Source organism: Podarcis melisellensis (genome assembly GCF_964234715.1).
Source record: "Podarcis melisellensis genome assembly, chromosome: Z".
Taxonomy (NCBI): domain Eukaryota; kingdom Metazoa; phylum Chordata; class Lepidosauria; order Squamata; family Lacertidae; genus Podarcis; species Podarcis melisellensis.
Genome location: NC_138547.1, coordinates 22,437,770 through 22,458,154, shown reverse-complemented (window position 1 = coordinate 22,458,154; position 20,385 = coordinate 22,437,770). Strand labels below are relative to the sequence as shown.

At 44.2% G+C, this 20,385-nt stretch overlaps 1 protein-coding gene and 1 long non-coding RNA gene across 5 annotated transcripts in view; one reads left to right on the top strand and one right to left on the bottom strand.

Moving 5' to 3' along the window:
- The first annotated feature begins 5,178 nt into the window (after nucleotides 1-5,178).
- LOC309362334 lies at nucleotides 5,179-8,591 on the top strand. Its single transcript, XR_014164921.1, has 2 exons — nucleotides 5,179-5,335; nucleotides 5,383-8,591. It is a non-coding gene; the product is annotated as an uncharacterized lncRNA (long non-coding RNA).
- A 1,028-nt stretch (nucleotides 8,592-9,619) lies between these two features.
- The window catches only part of LOC309362262 (actin-binding protein WASF3-like), a 66,608-nt gene continuing 55,842 nt past the window's right edge, over nucleotides 9,620-20,385 (bottom strand). For 2 of the 4 annotated variants that reach the window (XM_081897875.1, XM_081897877.1), the window contains 6 exons: nucleotides 17,152-17,305; nucleotides 16,413-16,530; nucleotides 15,512-15,687; nucleotides 14,642-14,905; nucleotides 11,244-11,635; nucleotides 9,620-10,002 (listed from right to left, as the gene is read on the bottom strand). In XM_081897875.1, the coding sequence (XP_081754001.1) occupies nucleotides 9,845-10,002; nucleotides 11,244-11,635; nucleotides 14,642-14,905; nucleotides 15,512-15,687; nucleotides 16,413-16,530; nucleotides 17,152-17,305 (1,262 nt within the window). In that variant the 3' untranslated portion in view covers nucleotides 9,620-9,844. The remainder of the gene's footprint in view (nucleotides 10,003-11,243; nucleotides 11,636-14,641; nucleotides 14,906-15,511; nucleotides 15,688-16,412; nucleotides 16,531-17,151; nucleotides 17,306-20,385) is intronic. The other 2 variants (XM_081897876.1, XM_081897878.1) reach the window with 2 other exon arrangements.

Here is a 20,385-nt window from a genome sequence, read left to right as displayed (position 1 = left end):
AGAAGCGGCTTAGTCATGCTGGCCACATGACCCGGAAACTGTATGCAGGCTCCCTCGGCCAATAAAGCGAGATGAGCGCCGCAACCCCAGAGTCGGTCACGACTGGACCTAATGGTCAGGGGTCCCTTTACTGATTCCAATGGGAGCATAAAAGTACTTCCTTACTGCCTTCTGTTGAAATCAAGTGACTCTGTCAAAGTACTGGATCCTGGTCAGATTTTTGTGGCTTCTGGAATCTGTACTTTTCTAATCATCTCAAATTCTATGTTCATGATTTCAATGGGACCACATTTGCATTTTAACTGGCAGATTTATATAAATGTAAATAGCATCAGCTGGTGTGTGTGTGTGTGTGGGTGTGGGTGTGTGTGTGTGAGAGAGAGAGAATTAAAAGGGTAGTAATATACCAGTGATTAATTGTTAGTAAGTTATCAGAGCTCTCATGCATGAGCTCACAAAATCATCCCCCTACCAGGTTCCCTCCAGATGTTTGAACTACCACCAGCACTGGCCAGAACAACTGTGCTGGCTGGATTTGATGGAAGCTGCAGCCCAAAATGTTTGGAGGAAGGCTGGACAAGGTTTTGCCCAGTGTTTAAAAGTAATGGAAATATCAAAAGGGGGAGCAGAGAGAAGAAAAAGCAGTGGCCACACAGACAGAAATTGTCTTAAAAGCTTTATTTATTTCTATTACTAACATGCATAAAGTGTCAACAGTTTCAGATTATGTTGTACAACATTTCTTGAAAAAATAAAAAGTCCCATGAAGCATTACTAGCAGTTCCCCCCACCCATCCCACAGTATCTTGCACAGATTGTGTTTTTTCCCCTCTACAGGCAGGAAAATAATAAAGTTCCATTTTGCAACCATAAACTTTGGTCCTGATTTTGTCAGCACTGACACAAGCAGAACCCACAACATCGGGAACCCTTGCTTTACAAACAGCAAACTGTACGGCAGATAGATAATAGTAGCAAACATATACTGATCTACTGACTAAATGCACATGTTTAGAACACCCCATTAGACTGTGAAAAGCTTCTCATTAGTGCTGCTGCTTTGCCAGCTCTATAATAATGCACATGAATCAAATTATCAATACCTTGAAGCATGTACAAACTTCATGTTTCTCTTGCTGAACAGAAATCAAACGTACGTGTGTGTGTGTGTCTGTGTGTCTGTGTATAAACACTCATTTCCAAAAATGAAAAAGAAATAGTAGAAAGTATTATATGAGCAGAAGAGAGAGCAACAAAACTCTGAAGATCACTTGCACTGCTTGGTGGGTGTCCCTTCAGGAACCCAGTGGAGGATAGGTCTCAACAGCAATTAGCCATGAAAGCTAGAGTGAACTTTCATTTTTAGAGGCAGTATACCTCTGGATACCAGCTGCTAGGAACATAAGATTGGGGAAGGTTGTTGCCTATGAGCTTCCCTGAGGCATCGCCAGGTGGTGTGGCTGTATTGACTAGGATGCACAGCAGAGACAACCAAAATGGTACCCTCCAGATGTTGTGGTCTACAATTACCATCATCCCTGACCAGCAGGGCTGATGGAGTGCACAGCAACTGAAGAGAACCATGTTGGTTACACACTTGATATAGAGTGTTCACATTCAGAGTGTATTACCCAGAGATCTTCTCCACTCACCTATGTTGGTGTGTCAGCATCACAACAGAAGCTTAGGAAAGCTCAGGGGGGAAATGGGAGGCAAGCATGGCACTCTAAGAGCATGCAGTGAAGGAGAACAATGACTTAAGGCTTGGTGGGACTTTGAGATCTTGCTTCCTCTGAAAGCATGGCCAATCCTGCTGGGATTCAGCAACTGCACAGCTAAGCCCACAGTGCCAGTCTTGCTGTTGCCATGTTTCTCAAGGCACTGATACACTGTCAGATCCTTCTCAAGAGGAACTTTAAAACTATTTGCTGTCAGGGGCATAGTGACACAGGTCATCCATTTCTTTCCAAAGGGCTGAAAAATCGTGGCTTCCATTAGCACGCACATACATACATACATACATACATATTGGCAGGTATAATTGTGTGCATGGCAAGTCCCCACCTTTTTAATTCCTCCAGTCCCCATTCCCAGGGACCAGAGGGATTCTGGACATCAGTACACTGGCCTGAATTGCTTGCACTTCTCTCTTCCAGCCAGTGGCTCAGGGAGCAAGGAACTGGCACATGGCATTAATGGCTCATGCTCTACAACAAAGCAAGGAGACAGCATCTCCCAAAAGGCGGCAGCTGCCAGCAAGACTACTCACTGAACACAATAAGCTGGAAGACAGTGAATTTGGTAGCATCCCTACTTAGAGCAGAGATGAATGAATGAATTTATTAATACGGTCACAGACCAGCGTCAACACACACAATATTGTAGATCATAAAAAAATAAAAAAATCAGAAATACAAGGGACAATAATAGAGCAGGTTAGAGCAGAGATGGTTGGAGCAACATCTCGCATTCCCATGAAGTCCAAAACCCAGTCTCCTATTATAGGGATACTGAGATACACCCCTTCTCCGTGACTGTAAACAACTGCATTTAAACCAAGCTGCCTCGTGGACTTAAATATTTGCTTTCCTTTTAGGAACTGTTTTATAATCATGAAACTTCATCATGGGGCTGAGGGTGGAGAAGGTTTAGGGTCTGGGGTGGGGTGGGGAACCTGTGGTTCTCCAGATGTTGCTTGGCTACATCTTCCATCATCCCTGTTCATAGTGGCTGGGGCTGATGGGAGTTGTAGCCCAACAGCATCCGGTGGGTCATCGGCTCTTTCCAAGCCTGCTCTTGGGAGTGAGAAACCTATCAGGATAACTAACTACCTCTGCCCCCTCCTCAAGTCTTCCACTTGGTCTCAACTACATCATTTTACAATTGCAAATTAAATCCCAGATACAACCTCCCCTTTTTAAGCAGTTTCTCTCACCATGTACCATCATTTCTGCCTTGAGTTTAGTCCAGAACTACTGATCATTTATTCACAGTGACAGGATAACAAAGACTTTTACCCAAGAAGGTGCATTCTTCCATTGTCTCACAAAACAGACAAATGCCAACATAAAAAAGGGGGGGGACAGCATGTAAATCAGAGGACAACACCTTCTAAAGTGCAGTGCAGGTTCTGAAATCTTTGCTTCAAACTGCAAGTTTCTCTAAGGACAGAGCCCTTCTCTTGCCCTTTGGGGGCTAAATTCACATGACTTGGCCAACTGGTAGCAGCTAAGCCAGCACAAGCTTATCACACACACCAACAGGGTCAGCTCTGTAATGGCTGTTAAGCAGCATTCTCACACATTCAGGTCAGGCTGTATTGAATATTCTCCAATTTCAGTGTTTGTTTCGAAATAGCAGATTGGGTGTTATGATGAGCTGTACTAGTTACTACAAAAAAGGGTTAACTTGCATTGCTGAACACTTTGCATTGCTTTGGCCCCAGTTCTTCCAGCTGCTTCCAACCCAGCAACTGCGGCTACTCAGAGGTCTCCTTATTTACTTACTCACAGGCCAAAGGAATCTTAACCTCAGTGGGGTAGGAGGAGTACAGTGGAGCAACAGAGAGAAAACCACATCCTAAGCCCTGATGTCCACAAGAGCCAGATCAGGAAGCAAGAGCAGGTTTTTTTACTTGCTTTCTCACTTTTTATTTGACAGATTTATATCCTAACTTTCTACTATTTATGTCTGCAAGGCAGCTTAGAATTTTCTTTGTCTACACTCTCAGTGCAGGTGGGCTTCTCTGTGTAGATCTCCCACCCATCTACTTAGCTTATGCTGATGTTTTAATTATTAGCACACATATAATAGCTGGGTTTACAAGAAAGCTTAAGCACTTAATGTACAATTAAAAATTATAACAGTCATATAGCCCACTACGGTATAGCGAAAGAACAGTAAATGAACAGCCAAGCAAGCAATCAATCCCCTCCCTCAGCTACCCACCAAAAAACAATCAGAGCGCCCTAAGGCACTCTGAAAGATGAGTGCCTTAGTCAACTATTTAAACATCAGGAGCAAGGAAGCAGAACAGAGTTCCCCAGGACATCCCACAATCTTGGTGGCAGAAGTAAAAAGCCCTTCTCCTGTGTCACCAAACACCAAATGGTGGAATAATGAGGGCAAGAATTCTGCCTCTGGGGGAGATCTTAAGGTACGGGTGGGTGCTGACTGGCTGAGGCAACTACACGATTTTATTCACATCTGCCCATGACATCATCAAGCCAGATGTAGCAGTATGACATCATCCTTAGGATCTTGACTGCCATCAGGCCAGCTGTCTGGGAGAAGAACTGTGTGACAGGGGAACTCCTGGCCCTTTTGGACTGGAAACTGTCACCAGCTCTGCTCCTGGATATGATGCGGGGGGGGGGGGAGTAGCAGGGGCGGGGAGAGAGTGTTTCAGAGATAGCGAAGCTTGATTAAGGGCAAGATAGTCAGAACTGACACTAACAAACCCAGACAACGGAAAGAGGATTTCCAGGCAATCAAAATCTGCGCAAACCAAACTACATAGCTGCCTCATAAGAACTGTAACTCCATGAATTTGTTCTTGAGCTCAAGAGTTCGAGTTTATCTTTTCTCACATTATCATGTCTTTTCAGACCTTGAGGGTCCACTTTAATACTGTTTTGGTAATTGTGCCTAAGAGCCTTCTAAACTAAATGGGTAGGGTATGCGTGCATGGAATGGAATGAACAAAGTGCTGACAATCACACGAGACATCACCATAATGTTAAATGCCAAATGATGGTGATGATGGCGAAAGCAAGGGGCAAAATAGTACCATTGAAATCAGCCTAACATCCTATATACACACACATACATACAGAATATATTACTGCAACAAACACAATACATTATTGCAACAATTCCTATATAGTGCAAAAGCCAAAGGGTGCTTTTTAGATATGAAAACAAGCAGAAAATAAAAGGAAGCCATTCTGAACCACCCTATGGCCATAAAACAGCCTGCCTATGGAGTTGCATCTGTAAGCAGCATTGCCCAGGAAGATACCATAACCTTCTCAATTGGGCAAATGTACACCTGACTGGAACCACTTTATGCTTCCAAATGCATTAGATTACATGCGATGACAGTTCACAGAAGAGTTTGCCAAGTCTGCCTCTACAATCTTCACATTGTAAAGTTCCTTTACTACTTTATTGGTTCCTTTACTACTTTACTGGAAATTTCATGTTGTGTATGTCATACCACCTGCTTTGCCTACTCTAGCCCTCAGCTGCGGTGCAGGATACTATATTGTAAACACCAGTGTTGAAGCAAGATTCAACTGTGAATTCACTCAGCTTCTGAACAGGGAATTGTGGAGTGGGGAGGGAGAGGAAGGGGGGGGGGAGAGAGAGAGAGAGAGAGAGAGAGAGAGAGAGAGAGAGAGAGAGAGAGAGAAAGACACACACACACACACAATCAGGTATCAAAATGTCTGGGGTTGTTGTAATCACTCTGCTTTGGTTACTTAGAAATTCAAACAGGGTTATATGCAATCCCAAAGTGAACTTTCAAATTCGTTTCACAATGTGAGGATGAAGACAAGAAGAATCTCTTGTTTGATGATGCCTGAATCTAAATACAGTTCTTCCTACTCACCCACCTTATTTCTTTCTTTATTTTTTAGTTACTTACTTAATGCCTGTATAATCAGTGAGCAACTCAATCACACAGAGCTGTGTGATGGGGATGGCAGCTGCCACTCCTGCCATGCTCAGGGGCATGCAACAGAACTCCAGGGAGGGGCCAGATGAATATTAATTATTGCCATCATGAAGCTAACAGCAAAGTTACGTCCTATAAATTTGCATTCCTGATGATGAATAGGCCAGCCTATTCAGACAGGTAAGAATGCCGGCACGTGTTTTAATTTGGTTTTTAGCATGTTGCTTATTTAATTATTAATTAATTTAATTATTTCTGAATGTTTAAATAGTTGTTTTTAACCAATAATGCCATTGTTTGTTTTTAAAAAAGAAAAACAACCAAGTGATGTATAAATTTTGTGAAATGAATAAATTGATAAATTAAAGAGGGACTGCCAATTGAGATGGAGCAGTTTAAATATTAAATGGGCCTTATTATCTTTTTTAGGAATTTTTGAATGCTGGGGGTTGCATAACCCTGCCTGGCTTAACTTTTGGCAGAGGCACCCAAACAGAATGAGAAGGAAGCCTTTTTTACAGATTGTATTCTTCAGCAGCTGCTCTAAACTGTGAAGCTTAATTCAGTAGTACCGTTCCCAGTATAGTTTGCTATATATAATGCTGCATTAATTGATGCCTAACCCAAAAAGAGACAAATAAGTGCGACACATAAATCCTGCCACAAGAAGCTTGAATTCTGTGATAGCCAGATGCCATCAATTGGTTATTTTTTCCCCTCTTACCACAAAGACCTGGGTGGGGGCAAATTACAGTCTAAAATTTCAGTATACAAATTAATCATTGCTTCCAACCTTGCAGAGATGGATGCCTGGTCCTGTTGGGTGACAAAGGCAGAGTGAGAAAGACTATTTAGTTTTACTTGATTTTGTCCTCTCTATGAACAAGTGCACAGAATCTCATGCTAGTTGGTAGAAGCTCATAAGCCAGAAGAAACATCAGTGCAGGCTGGTCCGTTAGGATGAATGGGGCCGAGCACCACCAACCTCAGTGTGCTTCCAGCCTGCATCCCTGCTTACTTACAGCTCAGCAGGGAGGGAGGTGGGGACAGAAAGAGAATTAGTAATCTGGGCCTGACATGAGCTCTAGCTCCACCTACTGTTGGCCTCCCTGCCTTCCATCCTATCAGTCTCAATGGGCTTTGGCCACCACTGAAAAACAAGGTAAGAGGCAAGCAGAGTACAGTGATGGCAAAGCTGTTCACTTTGTCTCTCAGTGGCATCATAGTTCAGAACTTGGACTAAGAAAAAAAGAATGTCAAGGGAGTTCTGCACTTGCAAGGAATCAACTGTTCAGTTTGGCAGCTTGATCCCAGAAGCTGCAGGTAGTGCAGAATGCTACAGCAAGATTGTTGACAGGAGTGAGACCTTGCTAACAGACAGCACCTGTGTTCACAAACCTGCTCTGGTTGCCAATTTGCTAATGGGGCCTAGTTTAAGGTGTTACTATTAGTATATAGAGCCCTGAACAACGTGGGACCAGTTTACCCGCCATATCGTTTTACCACATGTATATCCTAATTTAGTCCCAATACTTATAATATGGATTTTCCTGGACCAGGCTCAACCTTCTGCTGAGAGAGAAATCTGTCCTCTCTGCCTCCTGTCACCCTCAGATGTTATAATGAACGGGGGAACAAAATATTCCACGCAACCTTTCCTGTTCTTGTCACATGTATGAGCAAGTCAAGCCTTTAAATGCAGCCTTTGAATTCTGATTCAAAACTCTGCCTATCTGATCAGTCTTTAAGAGGAAGCTGTTCAACACCTCTGCCCAAATCAGAGCCCCTAGGACCTAGCAACTACGTTAACTAATCAACACAAAATAAAAGCTTAACAAATACATCTCTTCACTATGCAGATATATTCTTTGAAAATAAATGCTAACATATATTCTTCTAGAATAATATAGGTGAGAGAGAGAAGAAATGAACCTAACCCTTTTAATAGATGCTTCATATCAAAGCCACTATACTAATACAGTACAACAATAACCAATCACAGGGAATGCTTAGCTTATTATGATGTTGTTATATAAGGTATCATCCCTAAAGTGCACCCAGTTGTCTGCTAGACACATAATGCACAGGGCTAACCTTTGAACACTGTAGTGGTAACTTCCCAACCCCACTGCCCCAACCATTCTACGGAAATTTTCTATTATTACCTATTTATCTCTAAAACGGCTAACAATCCCAAACAGCTTACAAACACAACCAACACCATACCTGACTGGCCCACCACCTTATTTCCCCCACATTTTTTATCCTGATATCACAGAGGGGGGGTCTGCAATTCTATCTACCACCAATTCCACGGTGATTGCTCCGCTACTCTTTGGCAAGGGTGAGAAGAGGGGCCCCAACCTCCTCTGCAGCTGAGATTTGGGGAGGGGAGAGCCCTTTGTCTGCAACCCCAAGCTGAAGGGGAAGTATTGAGACGGATGTTTGAGCAATGATTGGAACAGAAGTTACGAGCATCAGAGCCAAGACAAGACTGAGATTTCCCTCTGGTTTCAGAATGGAAAGATGGAGGCACTTGGCAGTGATTCTCAACCAAGAAAAACTGACTTTGGAAAGGTGGATACATTATGCAAAGCAAGCTATTTTACCATTTTGACCTTTCATTTTTGTTTGTTTCTGTTTACCATGCCAAGGGCCAAACAGTGGTGCCACATGCAAACAGCACTTTGTCACAACTTGGGAGCAGTGTTTAAGAAGGAACTGGCCATAAATTCAACTTCAGTTACTCTTCATGTGCAGTGCTTTCTAATTTAAGTTTACCCTGAAGTAAGTCCTGCTATAATCAGTGGGACCGGCTTTCAGAAAAGTGCAGATAGAATTGTAGCTCAAGCCCCAAGCACTAAACCATTAAAAAGCATAACAATAAACACAGTTGGGGTGTTTTTTTTTTTTTAAAGGAACAGTTAAAACAATGAAATCACAGGTTGTATTCAGGGGAATGGTTGCCTAAACAGGTGTTTTAGTGGATCAGAGTTCACTTTGTCACATGCATGATATGATCACTTACATGTTCTTGTCCCTTAGTACAGACAGAATAAAGTGGTTGTTGTCTAACATGGTGCACTTACTAGGTTTTGCAATGCCTTATATTTAGTAAAACTGCTTATATCATTAATACCACACCATGACTCTGAATACTGGGAATCACAGGCGGGCAGAGTGCTGTTGCCCTCAAGTCTTGCTTTTGGGCTTCCAATAAGCATCTGATTGGCCAGTGTGAGATCAGAATGCTGTACCAGATGGGCCATTGGTCTGATCTAGCAGGCTCTTCTTATGTTCTTATAATGACTTATATTCACTCGATTGGCTCTGGTATTGTCTGGCAGTCTGCACAGTGAAATACACCTACTGCTATGTTTTAGCCCTACTTTGTAACCAGCAACAACAACATGTTTTAGTTCTCTCTGTACCTTCTTAAGTGACTTCCCATGCATGTGATGAAGTGACCTTTGACACCTGAAAGCTGACATGATAATTTAAAGTGCCACAGAACTCTGTTGCTTTTGTCACAATAGACTAACATGGCTACTTCTCTGGAACTTGCCTCTAAAATGTTAAGCCATAGAGGAAACTTTACAAGCGTGTAAAAGCACATTCCTCTAACCCATGACACCACACGGCAGTACTCTACACAGAAAGAAGGCTTCCCACTCATACCCAGGAGCATAGAAAGTGCATCTGCTTAAATAAGCTTAAAACTTTGTCTCTTGTGTTTGACTGCTCCCTCAATCTGCATGTTATTCTCTGAGACCATAGCTTAAGCTGTAATAGACCACACTGACAACTGAACCAGGAGTGAGTTGTGGTTGTTGTTTTAGCTTTTCCAGGACTTTCAAAGCCTAAAATACCATTTCTCACACCTGGAGGAAAAAAAATGGTCAACTGCATGTCTACCACCACCAAATGCTTTTCCCCCCCCAAAAGACAAAAGTCACTAATGCACACTTGCCCACAAAGAGGCCACCTTAAAAAAATTTCAACAGTGCAACATGGCATGAAAGCAAAGCTCACTGAACATGAGCTGCTGGCAGCAGCTGAAATTTACCCGCAGGGGCACCTGGTCACACACACACACACCTGGCTGTGGAAAGGTGGCAAAAAGAACTTGGGGGAATCCTCCCCAAGGCAGAACTCTGCCCCTTCTCAATCTGACCATTCATTCTCGTCCAGCTCCGAGTCATCATCTGATTCACTGTACTCGACGGCGATTCTGCGGGAGAGGATTGTCGCCACGTCATTGCCCACTGGCTCTTTCTTTGCCTCTTGTTCCCATTGTTCTTGGACCTTCCGGAGTTGAATCCCTGCATTTGCAAAGGGAGAAATACTTTGGAGGACTGGCTTCTGAGCAGGTATGTTGCTGGGACCTGACTTCACACTGAGACTCCAAGCCATGAAAGACAATCCCTGTTCCCTTCCCAAGTCCCAACTGGGGTCCCAGCAGCTACACTGAGCTTAGAAACAGATCTGAAGAGCTGGAAGGCACCCAAAGGGTTAGTAAATCCAACACCCTGGAATGCAGGAATCGATCACCTCGAGAAGCCCAGCACAACAGCAGGGGCGATCCCCACCAACCTCTACTGTAGTTCCAAATTTGGAGATGGGGCTTGTTTTGCTGTTAGGAAGCTCGAGTGGCCATTATCCACCCATTTTTCCTTGCTAAAGGCGGAGGAAAATCTGGGGCTTGTCTTGGCACCTGGTGCCAAAGGGCCTGATTACCTAGACATCCACCTCTAGCTTCCATTTCCAGCTTGGAGCTACAGAGGTTGGACTGAGATTTCCCCTGCAGTTGCACTGAACCCTCCACAGCTCAGCACAATCAATAGGCATTGCTTCCTCCCCAACTGTAGAGGGAAATGGAACTTCACTTCTCCTCCTAGCCATGGAAAGGTGGGAGTAGATGGAATTGTGGGACAGTGATCAATCTGTACAGGCCCTGCCAAAACAGGCCTTCCCAGTCACTATTTGTTTGATACTAATTAATTCTGCTTTCATTAAGGGGCAGCTAACCTTTTGGGGCCATTGGACACCTTTGGAATTCTGAAAATGTGGTGTGGGCACCAGCCACAAAAATAGCTGCCATAGAGCATGGCATAAAAGAAAATGACTACCACAAATAAAACAGCAGAAAAAGAGGCATGGCCACAAAATGGAGTGGGCTTGGATGCCCCACTGCTCCCATTAAGGGGATAAAATACATCTACATCAGTCATCATGCACCATGCTCACTCACAAAGACAAGCACTCTACAAGTCTCCTGTTTAAGGAGAACGAGAGGTCAAGCCAATGCAAACAGGAACTGAGGCGGAAGAGCAGCCAGCCTCTCACAAATGGTGGATTTGGATGAGATATTTACTGAGACCTTTCATGGGTGCCATGGAAGGTACTATTGGAAGCACTGATGCCTGTACATGATGTTTGGATGAGCATTGTTTAATGGCTTCCAATCACTTTATTTTTACCCTTTAGAATTTCAAAAATAAATAAATAAATGTGGGCTCTTTGTGGGAGGGAATATTGCTATACAGAAAAAGCCGGTGCTCACCTCTACGAATTGCAGCAAGCAGGTCGCTCCTGGCATCACTCATTGGTATCAGCGGGAACTGAGGCTTCCGTGGTTCAACCGTCATGGCTGGGGGAGAGGCCAAGTGAGCTGGTGAGGTGGTAATCGTTGGGGGTCCAGGGGGAGGGGGCGGAGGTGCAACGGGGGGCCCCATTGGGCCAGTCTGAGGGGGAGAAGCAGAGTAGGGGCAAGGTGGGGCCGGTGGAGGGGAAGGTGCATAAGAGGAGTGAGCAGCAGTGGCAGCTGCATTGGACGCCATGGTGGGAGGGGCAGAGATAGGGCTATCAAAGGCAGTTTGAGCGGAGGGTATCACTGGGGGAGGGGGAGGGGGAGCAGGTGGCACAAAGTACTCGGCCATTGGCACTTGCTGGGGGCTGAAACGAGAAAGGGAAAAAGACAATTTGAAACAGACTCTGGCCCAATCAAACATGGCGCACATACAAAAAATCTACAAGTTAAACTTAATATATAGGTTGGCATCAGACAAATGCTAGATATGTGGATTGAGTAAAGTGAATTACAGACATCTTTTGGAACTTCTTTCAGATACAAACATTTTGAAAATCTGTTTCAAAAGGCTAATGTTTCTAATATTGCTCACTGTTAGAACTGAAAATATTTCTAATTTGTTATCTGGAAGGTGTTATCTATGGAAATGATCGAAAAATAGTGATCAACCTTATAACTGCTAAGATTATGATAGCTAAAAATGGAGGAGGGAGGTTATATCTCCTAATATATGTTAAGGGCTTTTTTTGGGGGGGGGACACACCCTGGTCTATAGTAACAGTTGATTGAGTTAACTAATTATAAAATAATACACATAAATCAACCTAATAGGTTTTGGAAGAATTTGTGTTTTTTTGTAATGTTTAGGAACAGCAAGTTTAATGATACTGCTCAACCTTATGTTGTTTTCAACCTGCTGTAATTGTTTGTAATTATTTCTTTATGGATATTTTATTGCATCTATAATAAAATGGATACAAAAACAGATGAGCAGCTCAAGTCACAGAATTAGGCTATTTTAAGTTTAGCCCTTCTTAACTGCTGCACAACTTTGGAGCTAGAGCTATGGTTAAAGGCAGCTCCTCCCTCGAAGTAAGCGAACTAGAGCAGATACAGTCCCACATACATGGGAATTTTCACAGTACTCAGACATGGCAGGCACCCAGATACAGAATAGCAACCAGTACTAGTGCAAGAAAGTCCAGTTGCTAACAAACTCCTGTGCTGAGCTTGCCCAACTCATGACCCACCAAGATGTGCAAAAACCTTTTGTTATCCTAGGCAAGCAGTTAAGCAGTAAAGACTGAGGGACCATAGTAAACTAGACTAAAACCTCTAATTTTTGGAGAAGGGGTCAAAAAGAAGTGCTACTGCCAGGGTTTCAGGCAGGGGTCTCTTCCAGTCCCCTCAAAAATGCCAGGGAATGAACCAGGGACCTTCTGCATGCTAAGCAGATGCTGCACCACTAAGCTATGGCATAAAACCATTTCATTTTGGTTATCATTACCCACTATACCTTCTAACAGGAGCAGCTAAGGAGATTTTAAAAAATAAAAAATGACACACACACACACACATCAGAAAAGTCCTGCTGAATCAGTCCAAAGGTTCATTTAGTCCACCATATTGATCTCACAGATCTCACAGACCTCACAGGAAGCAGGATCTGCGTGCAACAGCACTCTCCCCCACCTGTGATTCCTCACAACTAGCATTCAGATGAGCTTCCCAAATGTACTCACTACTCTGTGTACACAAATCTCATGCTCAGATTGCATACATGCTTAATACTAATTGTGTCTGTTTGGACAACAATCTGCATGGTGAAAAACTGACTGGCAAGTTCAATAAAATCCCTTTCCAGACAAAAATCTCATAGGAAAAGTAACTGTTCTCTTGCTGTCTGCTGTCCACAGTCCTGAAAAAGACAGTCCGTTCTTTGCACACATAGGGCTCATTCACAGTTAACTTTCCTCCACATTTTCCAGGCACGGACTGCACTTTAAAGCTCCATATCTGAGCACTCCCCACTTCCCTGCCCCCAGAGATTTCCTGCAAAAACCCACTCTTTACCAGTGAATCAGAGCAAATAGCAATCCACGGAAAACCTGAATTGTTGCACTTCAGCTTTAAAGAACAGGTTTTTGCAGGGGAAAGTCCCGAGAGGAAAAGGACACTTGGACATGGAGCTTTGAAGCAAGGACCTGTTGCTATAAAGTGCAGGGCAAAAGCTAAGTATGGATAAGCCCTTTGTCTAGAAGTGCTATTTCACATTTTACAGATCATCCAACTATAGTTATCAGCCTATTGCATTTCTGTATTTTCTATGCAGCCCCCTTGGTCTCTTTTCAAGCCTGGCTTTTGAAGCTCATTACATATCAGCCCTTAGCCATTGATCCTACAAGGACTTGCACATGGTTTGATTTTTCCAATGGGGATGCCTCCTCTTCCAAAGGAGGAAAAAAAATAATTTGCAAGAATTTACATGCCAACTTACTTAACAATGAGGGAGTAAATTCTGCCCATGCAAAAAGGGGTCAAGAGCAGCATGGGAATGGCAGAATTTGGGTCTTAAGCTCAATTTTCAGCATTCATTTACTGAGTAATGACAAAGACTAGGAACAACTGGGACAGAACTTAATCAAGGGGAAAGGAGCTAGGTGAGTAAAGGATGCAGGGAAATGATAGGGGATTCTTGCTGAGCCTAACGGAGTGAAGTCAGCCTGCCCTTGTGGCCACCAGAGAAAGCCAGCAGCATTCAGTGCTGTTTCAGATGCCAGCACTTTCTCAGGCTGGGCAGAATGGATGCTGGCTGGCATTTACATGAAGGGATGAACAGTGATGAATATACAATCAAGTTCTCTCTTGGGAGTGCTGGTAGGATTTAGATTGTCACTCACATTACTGTACCAATGAGCAGCCTCTGTGCAACCATATTGTTGCCAGCTGGTTTTACAGAATGCAAGTCTGCCCTCCATGGGGAAAACCCATATGATCTTCCAACAAATGTAGTTAAAGAGGAATATTTATATTTTCCTCATGTTTCCCAGGATTGACGAATACAGCTGTATTCCTTGTAATCATCTGATCTCTGGACCAGCTGCTTTCCAATGTGGAAACCAAAGGGTGGAAACTTGAGCTTGGCCATACCAAAAATAAAAAATAAATCAATGGCAAAGAAAGGGGTTGGGGTCAAGTTTCCCAGCTCCTTGGCTATCCATGGATCTGACTGCATTCTGCTTCTCAACACCTTTCCTACACAAGTTTCCTACACTATCAATACCCTGGTAGCTTTAGAAAGTGCCAAACTCTCTTTCTGAAAGCAGAAAGCCACACCTAACAGGGGAAGGAAAGCAGGCAGGAATCCATACCCATAATCCTTGACTATCTGAGGCCTCGGTCCATTTAGCATAGTCTCTGACGGCTGCGGTACATGGGGCTGTTGGACCCGGTTGAGACTGTTCTGCCGGCTTCCTGCTGCTGAGGGCCTGTAGACATGTTCCTGGGCCTGGTTAGCCACCAGGATGACCTCTTTGTTGTCTGCTGACAGGTGTGAGGCTGGAGCTAATATCTGCTGGGCAGGATGGTTAGGGCTGGCCGGGTATGAGTGATCAGCTGCATCTGACGCATAAGATCTGTCACACACAAAAACACCAAAAGGTTGTACTCCTGAATGGGGTGGGTGGATGGAAGGAGCCAAACTGAAGGGAAAATTAAGATGACATCTATCAGCTGCTGGGATCAAGGCATGGGGTGTGTGTGTGTGTGTGTGTGTGTGTGTGCACGCACACATACACATTTACACATGCACACACACACACACGCACACACACTCTAAAAGGAACACACACATGCAGCAAGGATGGAGCAGGCATGGATTAGGAAGTTAGCACCACAGTTTAAGAGATTAGCCTTCTATAGGGTTTTAAGTACTCCTAACTTGTGCTCCAAACAGCACACTGACTTCTCATCTCAGCATCATGTGAATGCAGCAGCAAAGCCCATGCAATGATTTAGCAGCCCCAGAGCAACAAACATTGGGTTTTTTTTATTTGGGGCAGGGGGAGAGTTTGTCAAAAGGCCTCATTTCCCTGAACCTCCAGCTAGTCAGATCAGAACCCTTGCTGTTGTGAGCAATAAAAGCATCCAGAAAAATAATAATAAGTCAAACAATAATCAAGCCCAAAAACAGCAAAAGAAAGAAAAAAGATCGAGCGAAGCGTGTAATACATAAAACCTGCCTATTATCTGGGGACAGTGATCCTTCCGATGAGGCCATGTGATATGGGGATGGTGAGAACCTGTTATCGGGCCGGAATTCCTTATCGTATGCCATCATGTTCCATTCCAGCCGCCGGTTGCGAGCCTTTCGCACTTTCTTCACTTCCCTGGTGGAGTCTTCAACCAGCCGCTGCTCCTGCAGAGAAACAGAGTAAAGTATCTGCTGTGTCAACCACCTTTCTGCTACTGATGTGAATTGTAAGGCTTGGCTGGCCTCCACAATGGAACAGAATCCCCAAGGGGTAAAAACAGAATATACCACCTTCAGGCAGCAGAGTCTGAGGGTTTCTTTTTAATGTGTGTGTGAGTGTGTGTGTGTGTGTGTGTGTGCGCACGTGTGTGCATATTTGAGTTTCCCATATGTAAATAATTCCTTACAAGAAAAAAACAAACCCCAGCACAACGAAAGGTGAGAATGCTTTCAGCTCAACACACTCCTTATTTACTGAGATCTGTGCTTTGTTTGTTTTTTCATAATGAGGGGGTGATTCAAAAATGTGGTCACGCACATGTATTCTGAGGTTGCCTAGGTTATTCTATAACAGTGGGGTGACTGCCCCCTTGATTCTGTACACTCATGCCCAGTGCCCCCTACCCTACCCTACAAAAAGCATTATTCACCATCCACTAAGAAAGATAATAACACAATAAAATTCAAAGCAGTAACAATGAATTGCATATTTAATCAAAACCCAATTAAAACTTTTTGTAATCAACCATTTATTTAGCATTTAATCTCCGGTGGGGTGTGAGAATTCTCCTCTTTCAATCATCTCTAGACAGGCAGATTATCTGCTTACGTGCTCTATAGAGATTACCTGAATCCCAACTCCTATATATTCCCCCTTCACAAAAATGTACCTTCTGCCTGCGTTTCTCTTTCCTCTTGTCCTCTGTTGCCTGCAGCATCTTCTCTTTCCACAAATTGAAGAAATATGAAGGGTCCGTATAAAACTTCAAACCGTCTTTCTTGTCATCTCTAGAAAGAGCAAGTGGGGGGGGTTGAGGGGGGGAGGTAGAGGTAGAGAGAGAGAGAACTATTTTCATTTTTATTTCATAAAATTTATACACCACTTGATTAAAAAAAAACACCTCAAAGAGAATGCCGTATTTTTCGCTCTATAAGACGCACTTTCCCCCTCCTAAAAAGTAAGGGGAAATGTGTGTGCATCCTATGGAGCAAATGCAGGCTGTGCAGCTTTCACTGAAGCCAGAAGAGCAAGAGCGCACTGATCCCTCTTGCTCTCCTGGCTTCGCTTCGCTGGAGAGGCGCTGTGCAGCTTTCCCTCTCTGCACAGCACCCTTTCAGCAAAGTGGCAGGAGAAATGGAAGGGGCTCAGTTTCTTCTGCCGCTTCGCTGGAGAGGCACTGAGCAAAGAGGGAGAGATTTTTTTCCCTCTTGTTCTCCGCCTCTAAAACTAGGTGCGTCTTATGGTCGGGTGCATCTGATAGAGCGAAAAATACTGTAAATTATCAGTAAGGAAAACATTCACATTGCTATGAAGGAACACCTAAATTGCATAAGCTAACCATCACGGGACAATTTCTTTTAAATTGGGTACAGACTTAGTAACAGAGACTCTTTTGCCAAATGCCCTACCTGTAAGGAGTAAGGATGTTGAGCGGTGGGGGCTTATCGCACCGCTGGTACATCTCCATCACAGGGTTTGGGATGGAATTGCGAGACACCACCTGTTGGTTCTGAATGGTGGAGCTCTTGAAAGCTTTCCGCATGTTGATATCCTGCAGCGAGACTGGAAATGCAAGGCAGAAACGTGAAAAGGATGAAACTCAACCCTGCGCACCCGCAATCCCAACATACAATGCGGGTTTTGTTTCCTACAAGTCACGCACTGGTTCTTTGGTGCGATGATTCCCATGCTTATCCTACCATCTCAAGGCAGGTAACGCTTTACACTATACTGCAATTTGTTATAACCAGTATTTTAAATATTTAAATACGGGGGTGGGGGGAGAGAGAGTGAGTGCAAGATTAAAGACAGACTCCCACCACCAACTGAAACCTAAAACTCCTGCCTGCGAGATCATAATCTCCCCCATCTCACAAGAGCTAGGTTTGACAGATAACACAAACACTTTAAAAAAATAAAAATAAAAATGCTGTAATTCACTATGACAAATATTATTTGTAATATAAATACAGACAAAGCAAGTTAAATATTAATACAATTAAAAGTAATTAACAATGGGTAATCAATATAACCAGTTAATGAACTAACAATCCTATGCAATCTACTCAAAAGGAAGTCTCACTGAGTTCAGTCAGAGACTTACTTCCAGGTAAGTGTGCATACAGTTGAGACTTAAAGATCATAACCCTAAGATTTAGACAGCTGTTATCTCACATTTACTTACTTATAAGCGGCATCGAGAGTGGAACCATGAAAACTGCAGTGACGATCTCTGCTTTGAGAATTCTTGCAGGTTTTAAGATGTGCTATAAGTACGAGCATACTTTCTACAAAGACCCTGTTACTTCAGGGGTGGGGAACCTTGTGGGCCTCCAAATGTAGCTGGACTTTATCCCCTGACCATTGGCCACATTGCCTGGGGCAATGGAAATTGGGAGTCCAGAAACACCTGGAGGGCCAGAGGTTCCCCACCCCTGATTTACCTCTCAGGATAAATGAGCCCGATGCAAGAAAAAAAAAAGCTCAGCACCTTCTTGCTGGCTTGGAGAGCAGACCAGGGCAGGGGCTGGAAAGGTGCAAACCAGCCCGCGCCGTCTTCTGTAGGTCTGCTCCCAAGGTGGAAAGTGCGGCAGCGCTTGCTTTTATAGCAAAACAGGACCTTGGCCAACACCCACACCCCAGCTGTATCCAATCAGCCAAAGTACCTGCCCTGGGACCTTGGGCAAAAGGGCAGGTGATAAATTGCTATAGCAACCACAACACCCCCCAGGATATTCTATGCCTTCTGCATCACCTACGCTTTCCAAGAAGCAGCAGTTATCCAGCTCCACTACTGAGGGGTGGTAGAACACAAGCAATTACTTCATCAGATTTCTGAAAAAGATTAAGGTTGCTAGGAAAGCAGAGGGCCAGTATGATTTGTGGGGGGGATGGCAATTTTCTGATTAACGGAAATGACAGATGGGGAGATTAGACAGCTGTTCATGTGGCTAAACTGAAGGTTCCTGTTTTCAATTTTTTTAACAAGATTGATTAAAAACAACAACAACAACTGGCAAGAACTTTCCGGCCCTATCATCAAAGTACAGTCATACCTTGGGTTACAGACACTTTGGGTTGCGCGATTTCGGGTTGTGCACCGTGCCAAACATGGAAGTACCGGAACGGGTTACTTCTGGGTTTCGGCGCTTGCACATGCGCAGAAGCGCCGAATTGCAACCCGTGTGTACAGACGCGGCGCTGTGGGTTGCAAACGCTGCGGGTTGTGAATGTGCTTCCTGCATGGATCACCTTCACAACCCGAGCATCCACTGTACAAGGAAGGGGCAGACCTACAGAGGAAGAAGCAGGGAGAGGATGGATTGCATTGCACGTTCCTTGCTCTGCCTGATCTTCTCTCCCAGCCAGCAACAGTGTGCCGATGTTTTCTGCCTGCCTGTAACAGTGTTGTGCTGATTACAGGTTGGGGCATTGGAGTCTGATTGATCAGCCAGGGAAAGACTGAAGGTGGGAGTTGTGTGTGTCAGGCAGCTCTCATAGAAAAGAACTGTGTTAAAGCAAATACTAGAACTATTATCTATTGCTGAATTAGTGAAACAGCATTATACTCAATAAATCTAACATCTGCCTTTATTGGTGCATCTGAGCTCACACCTCTTACACTCTTCTGAAAAGGTTAAGTGTGGGTGGCAAATATGGATCTAAAACAGGGAGCAGAGAGGCTGTGTCCCTCCTTATGTTGTTGGACTACAGCTCCCATCATCCCCCCCCCCCAGCCAGCATGGCCAGATATCAGGGGGGATGGGAGTTGGAATCCAACAACATCTGGTGGATTACATGTTAGACCACTGTATCCTCCTGTGTCCCTCAGGGCTCAATTCTATGCCCCATGTTGTTTAATATCTATATGGAACCACTGAATGGAGTCATCTGGAGTTTTGGCATGCACTGTTGGCAGTATGCTAATGACAGACAACTCTGTTTCTCCTTTACAGTGGTACCTCGGGTTAAAAACTTAATTCGTCCCGGAGGTCCATTCTTAACCTGAAACTGTTCTTAACCTGAAGCACCACTTTAGCTAATGGGGCCTCCTGCTGCTGCCGCACCGCTGGAGCACGATTTCTGTTCTCATCCTGAAGCAAAGTTCTTAATCTGAGGTACTATTTCTGGGTTAGCGGAGTCTGTAACCTGAAGCGTCTGTAACCCGAGGTACCACTGTACATCTGCAGGTGAGGCAGTGGATGTGCAGGACTCTGTTTAGCCTCGGTAATGGACTGGATGAGAGCCAACAAACTGAAGCGCAATCCAGGTAAGACTGAGGCACTGTTAGTGAGTGGTTCCCCAGAACAGTTAGGTGGAAGATTACCTGCTCTTGAGAGGGTTACAGTCCCTCTTATGCAGCAGGTACGTGGCTTGGGGGTGCTCCTGGATCCATTCTGTTGCTTAAGGCCCAGGTGGCCTCGGTGGTGTGGAATGCCTTCTGTCAGCTTTGGCTGTTGGCTCAGCTGTGTCCCTATCTGGACAGGGATAGCCTGATTTCTGTGGCCTCCTCTGGAAACCTCTAGGTTGGATTACTGCAATGTGATATATGTGGGGCTGCCTCTGAAGGCAGTTCAGAAACTTCAGCTGGTGCAAAATGCAATGGCCAGATTGCTCACCAGAACATGCTGGTTTGAGCATAT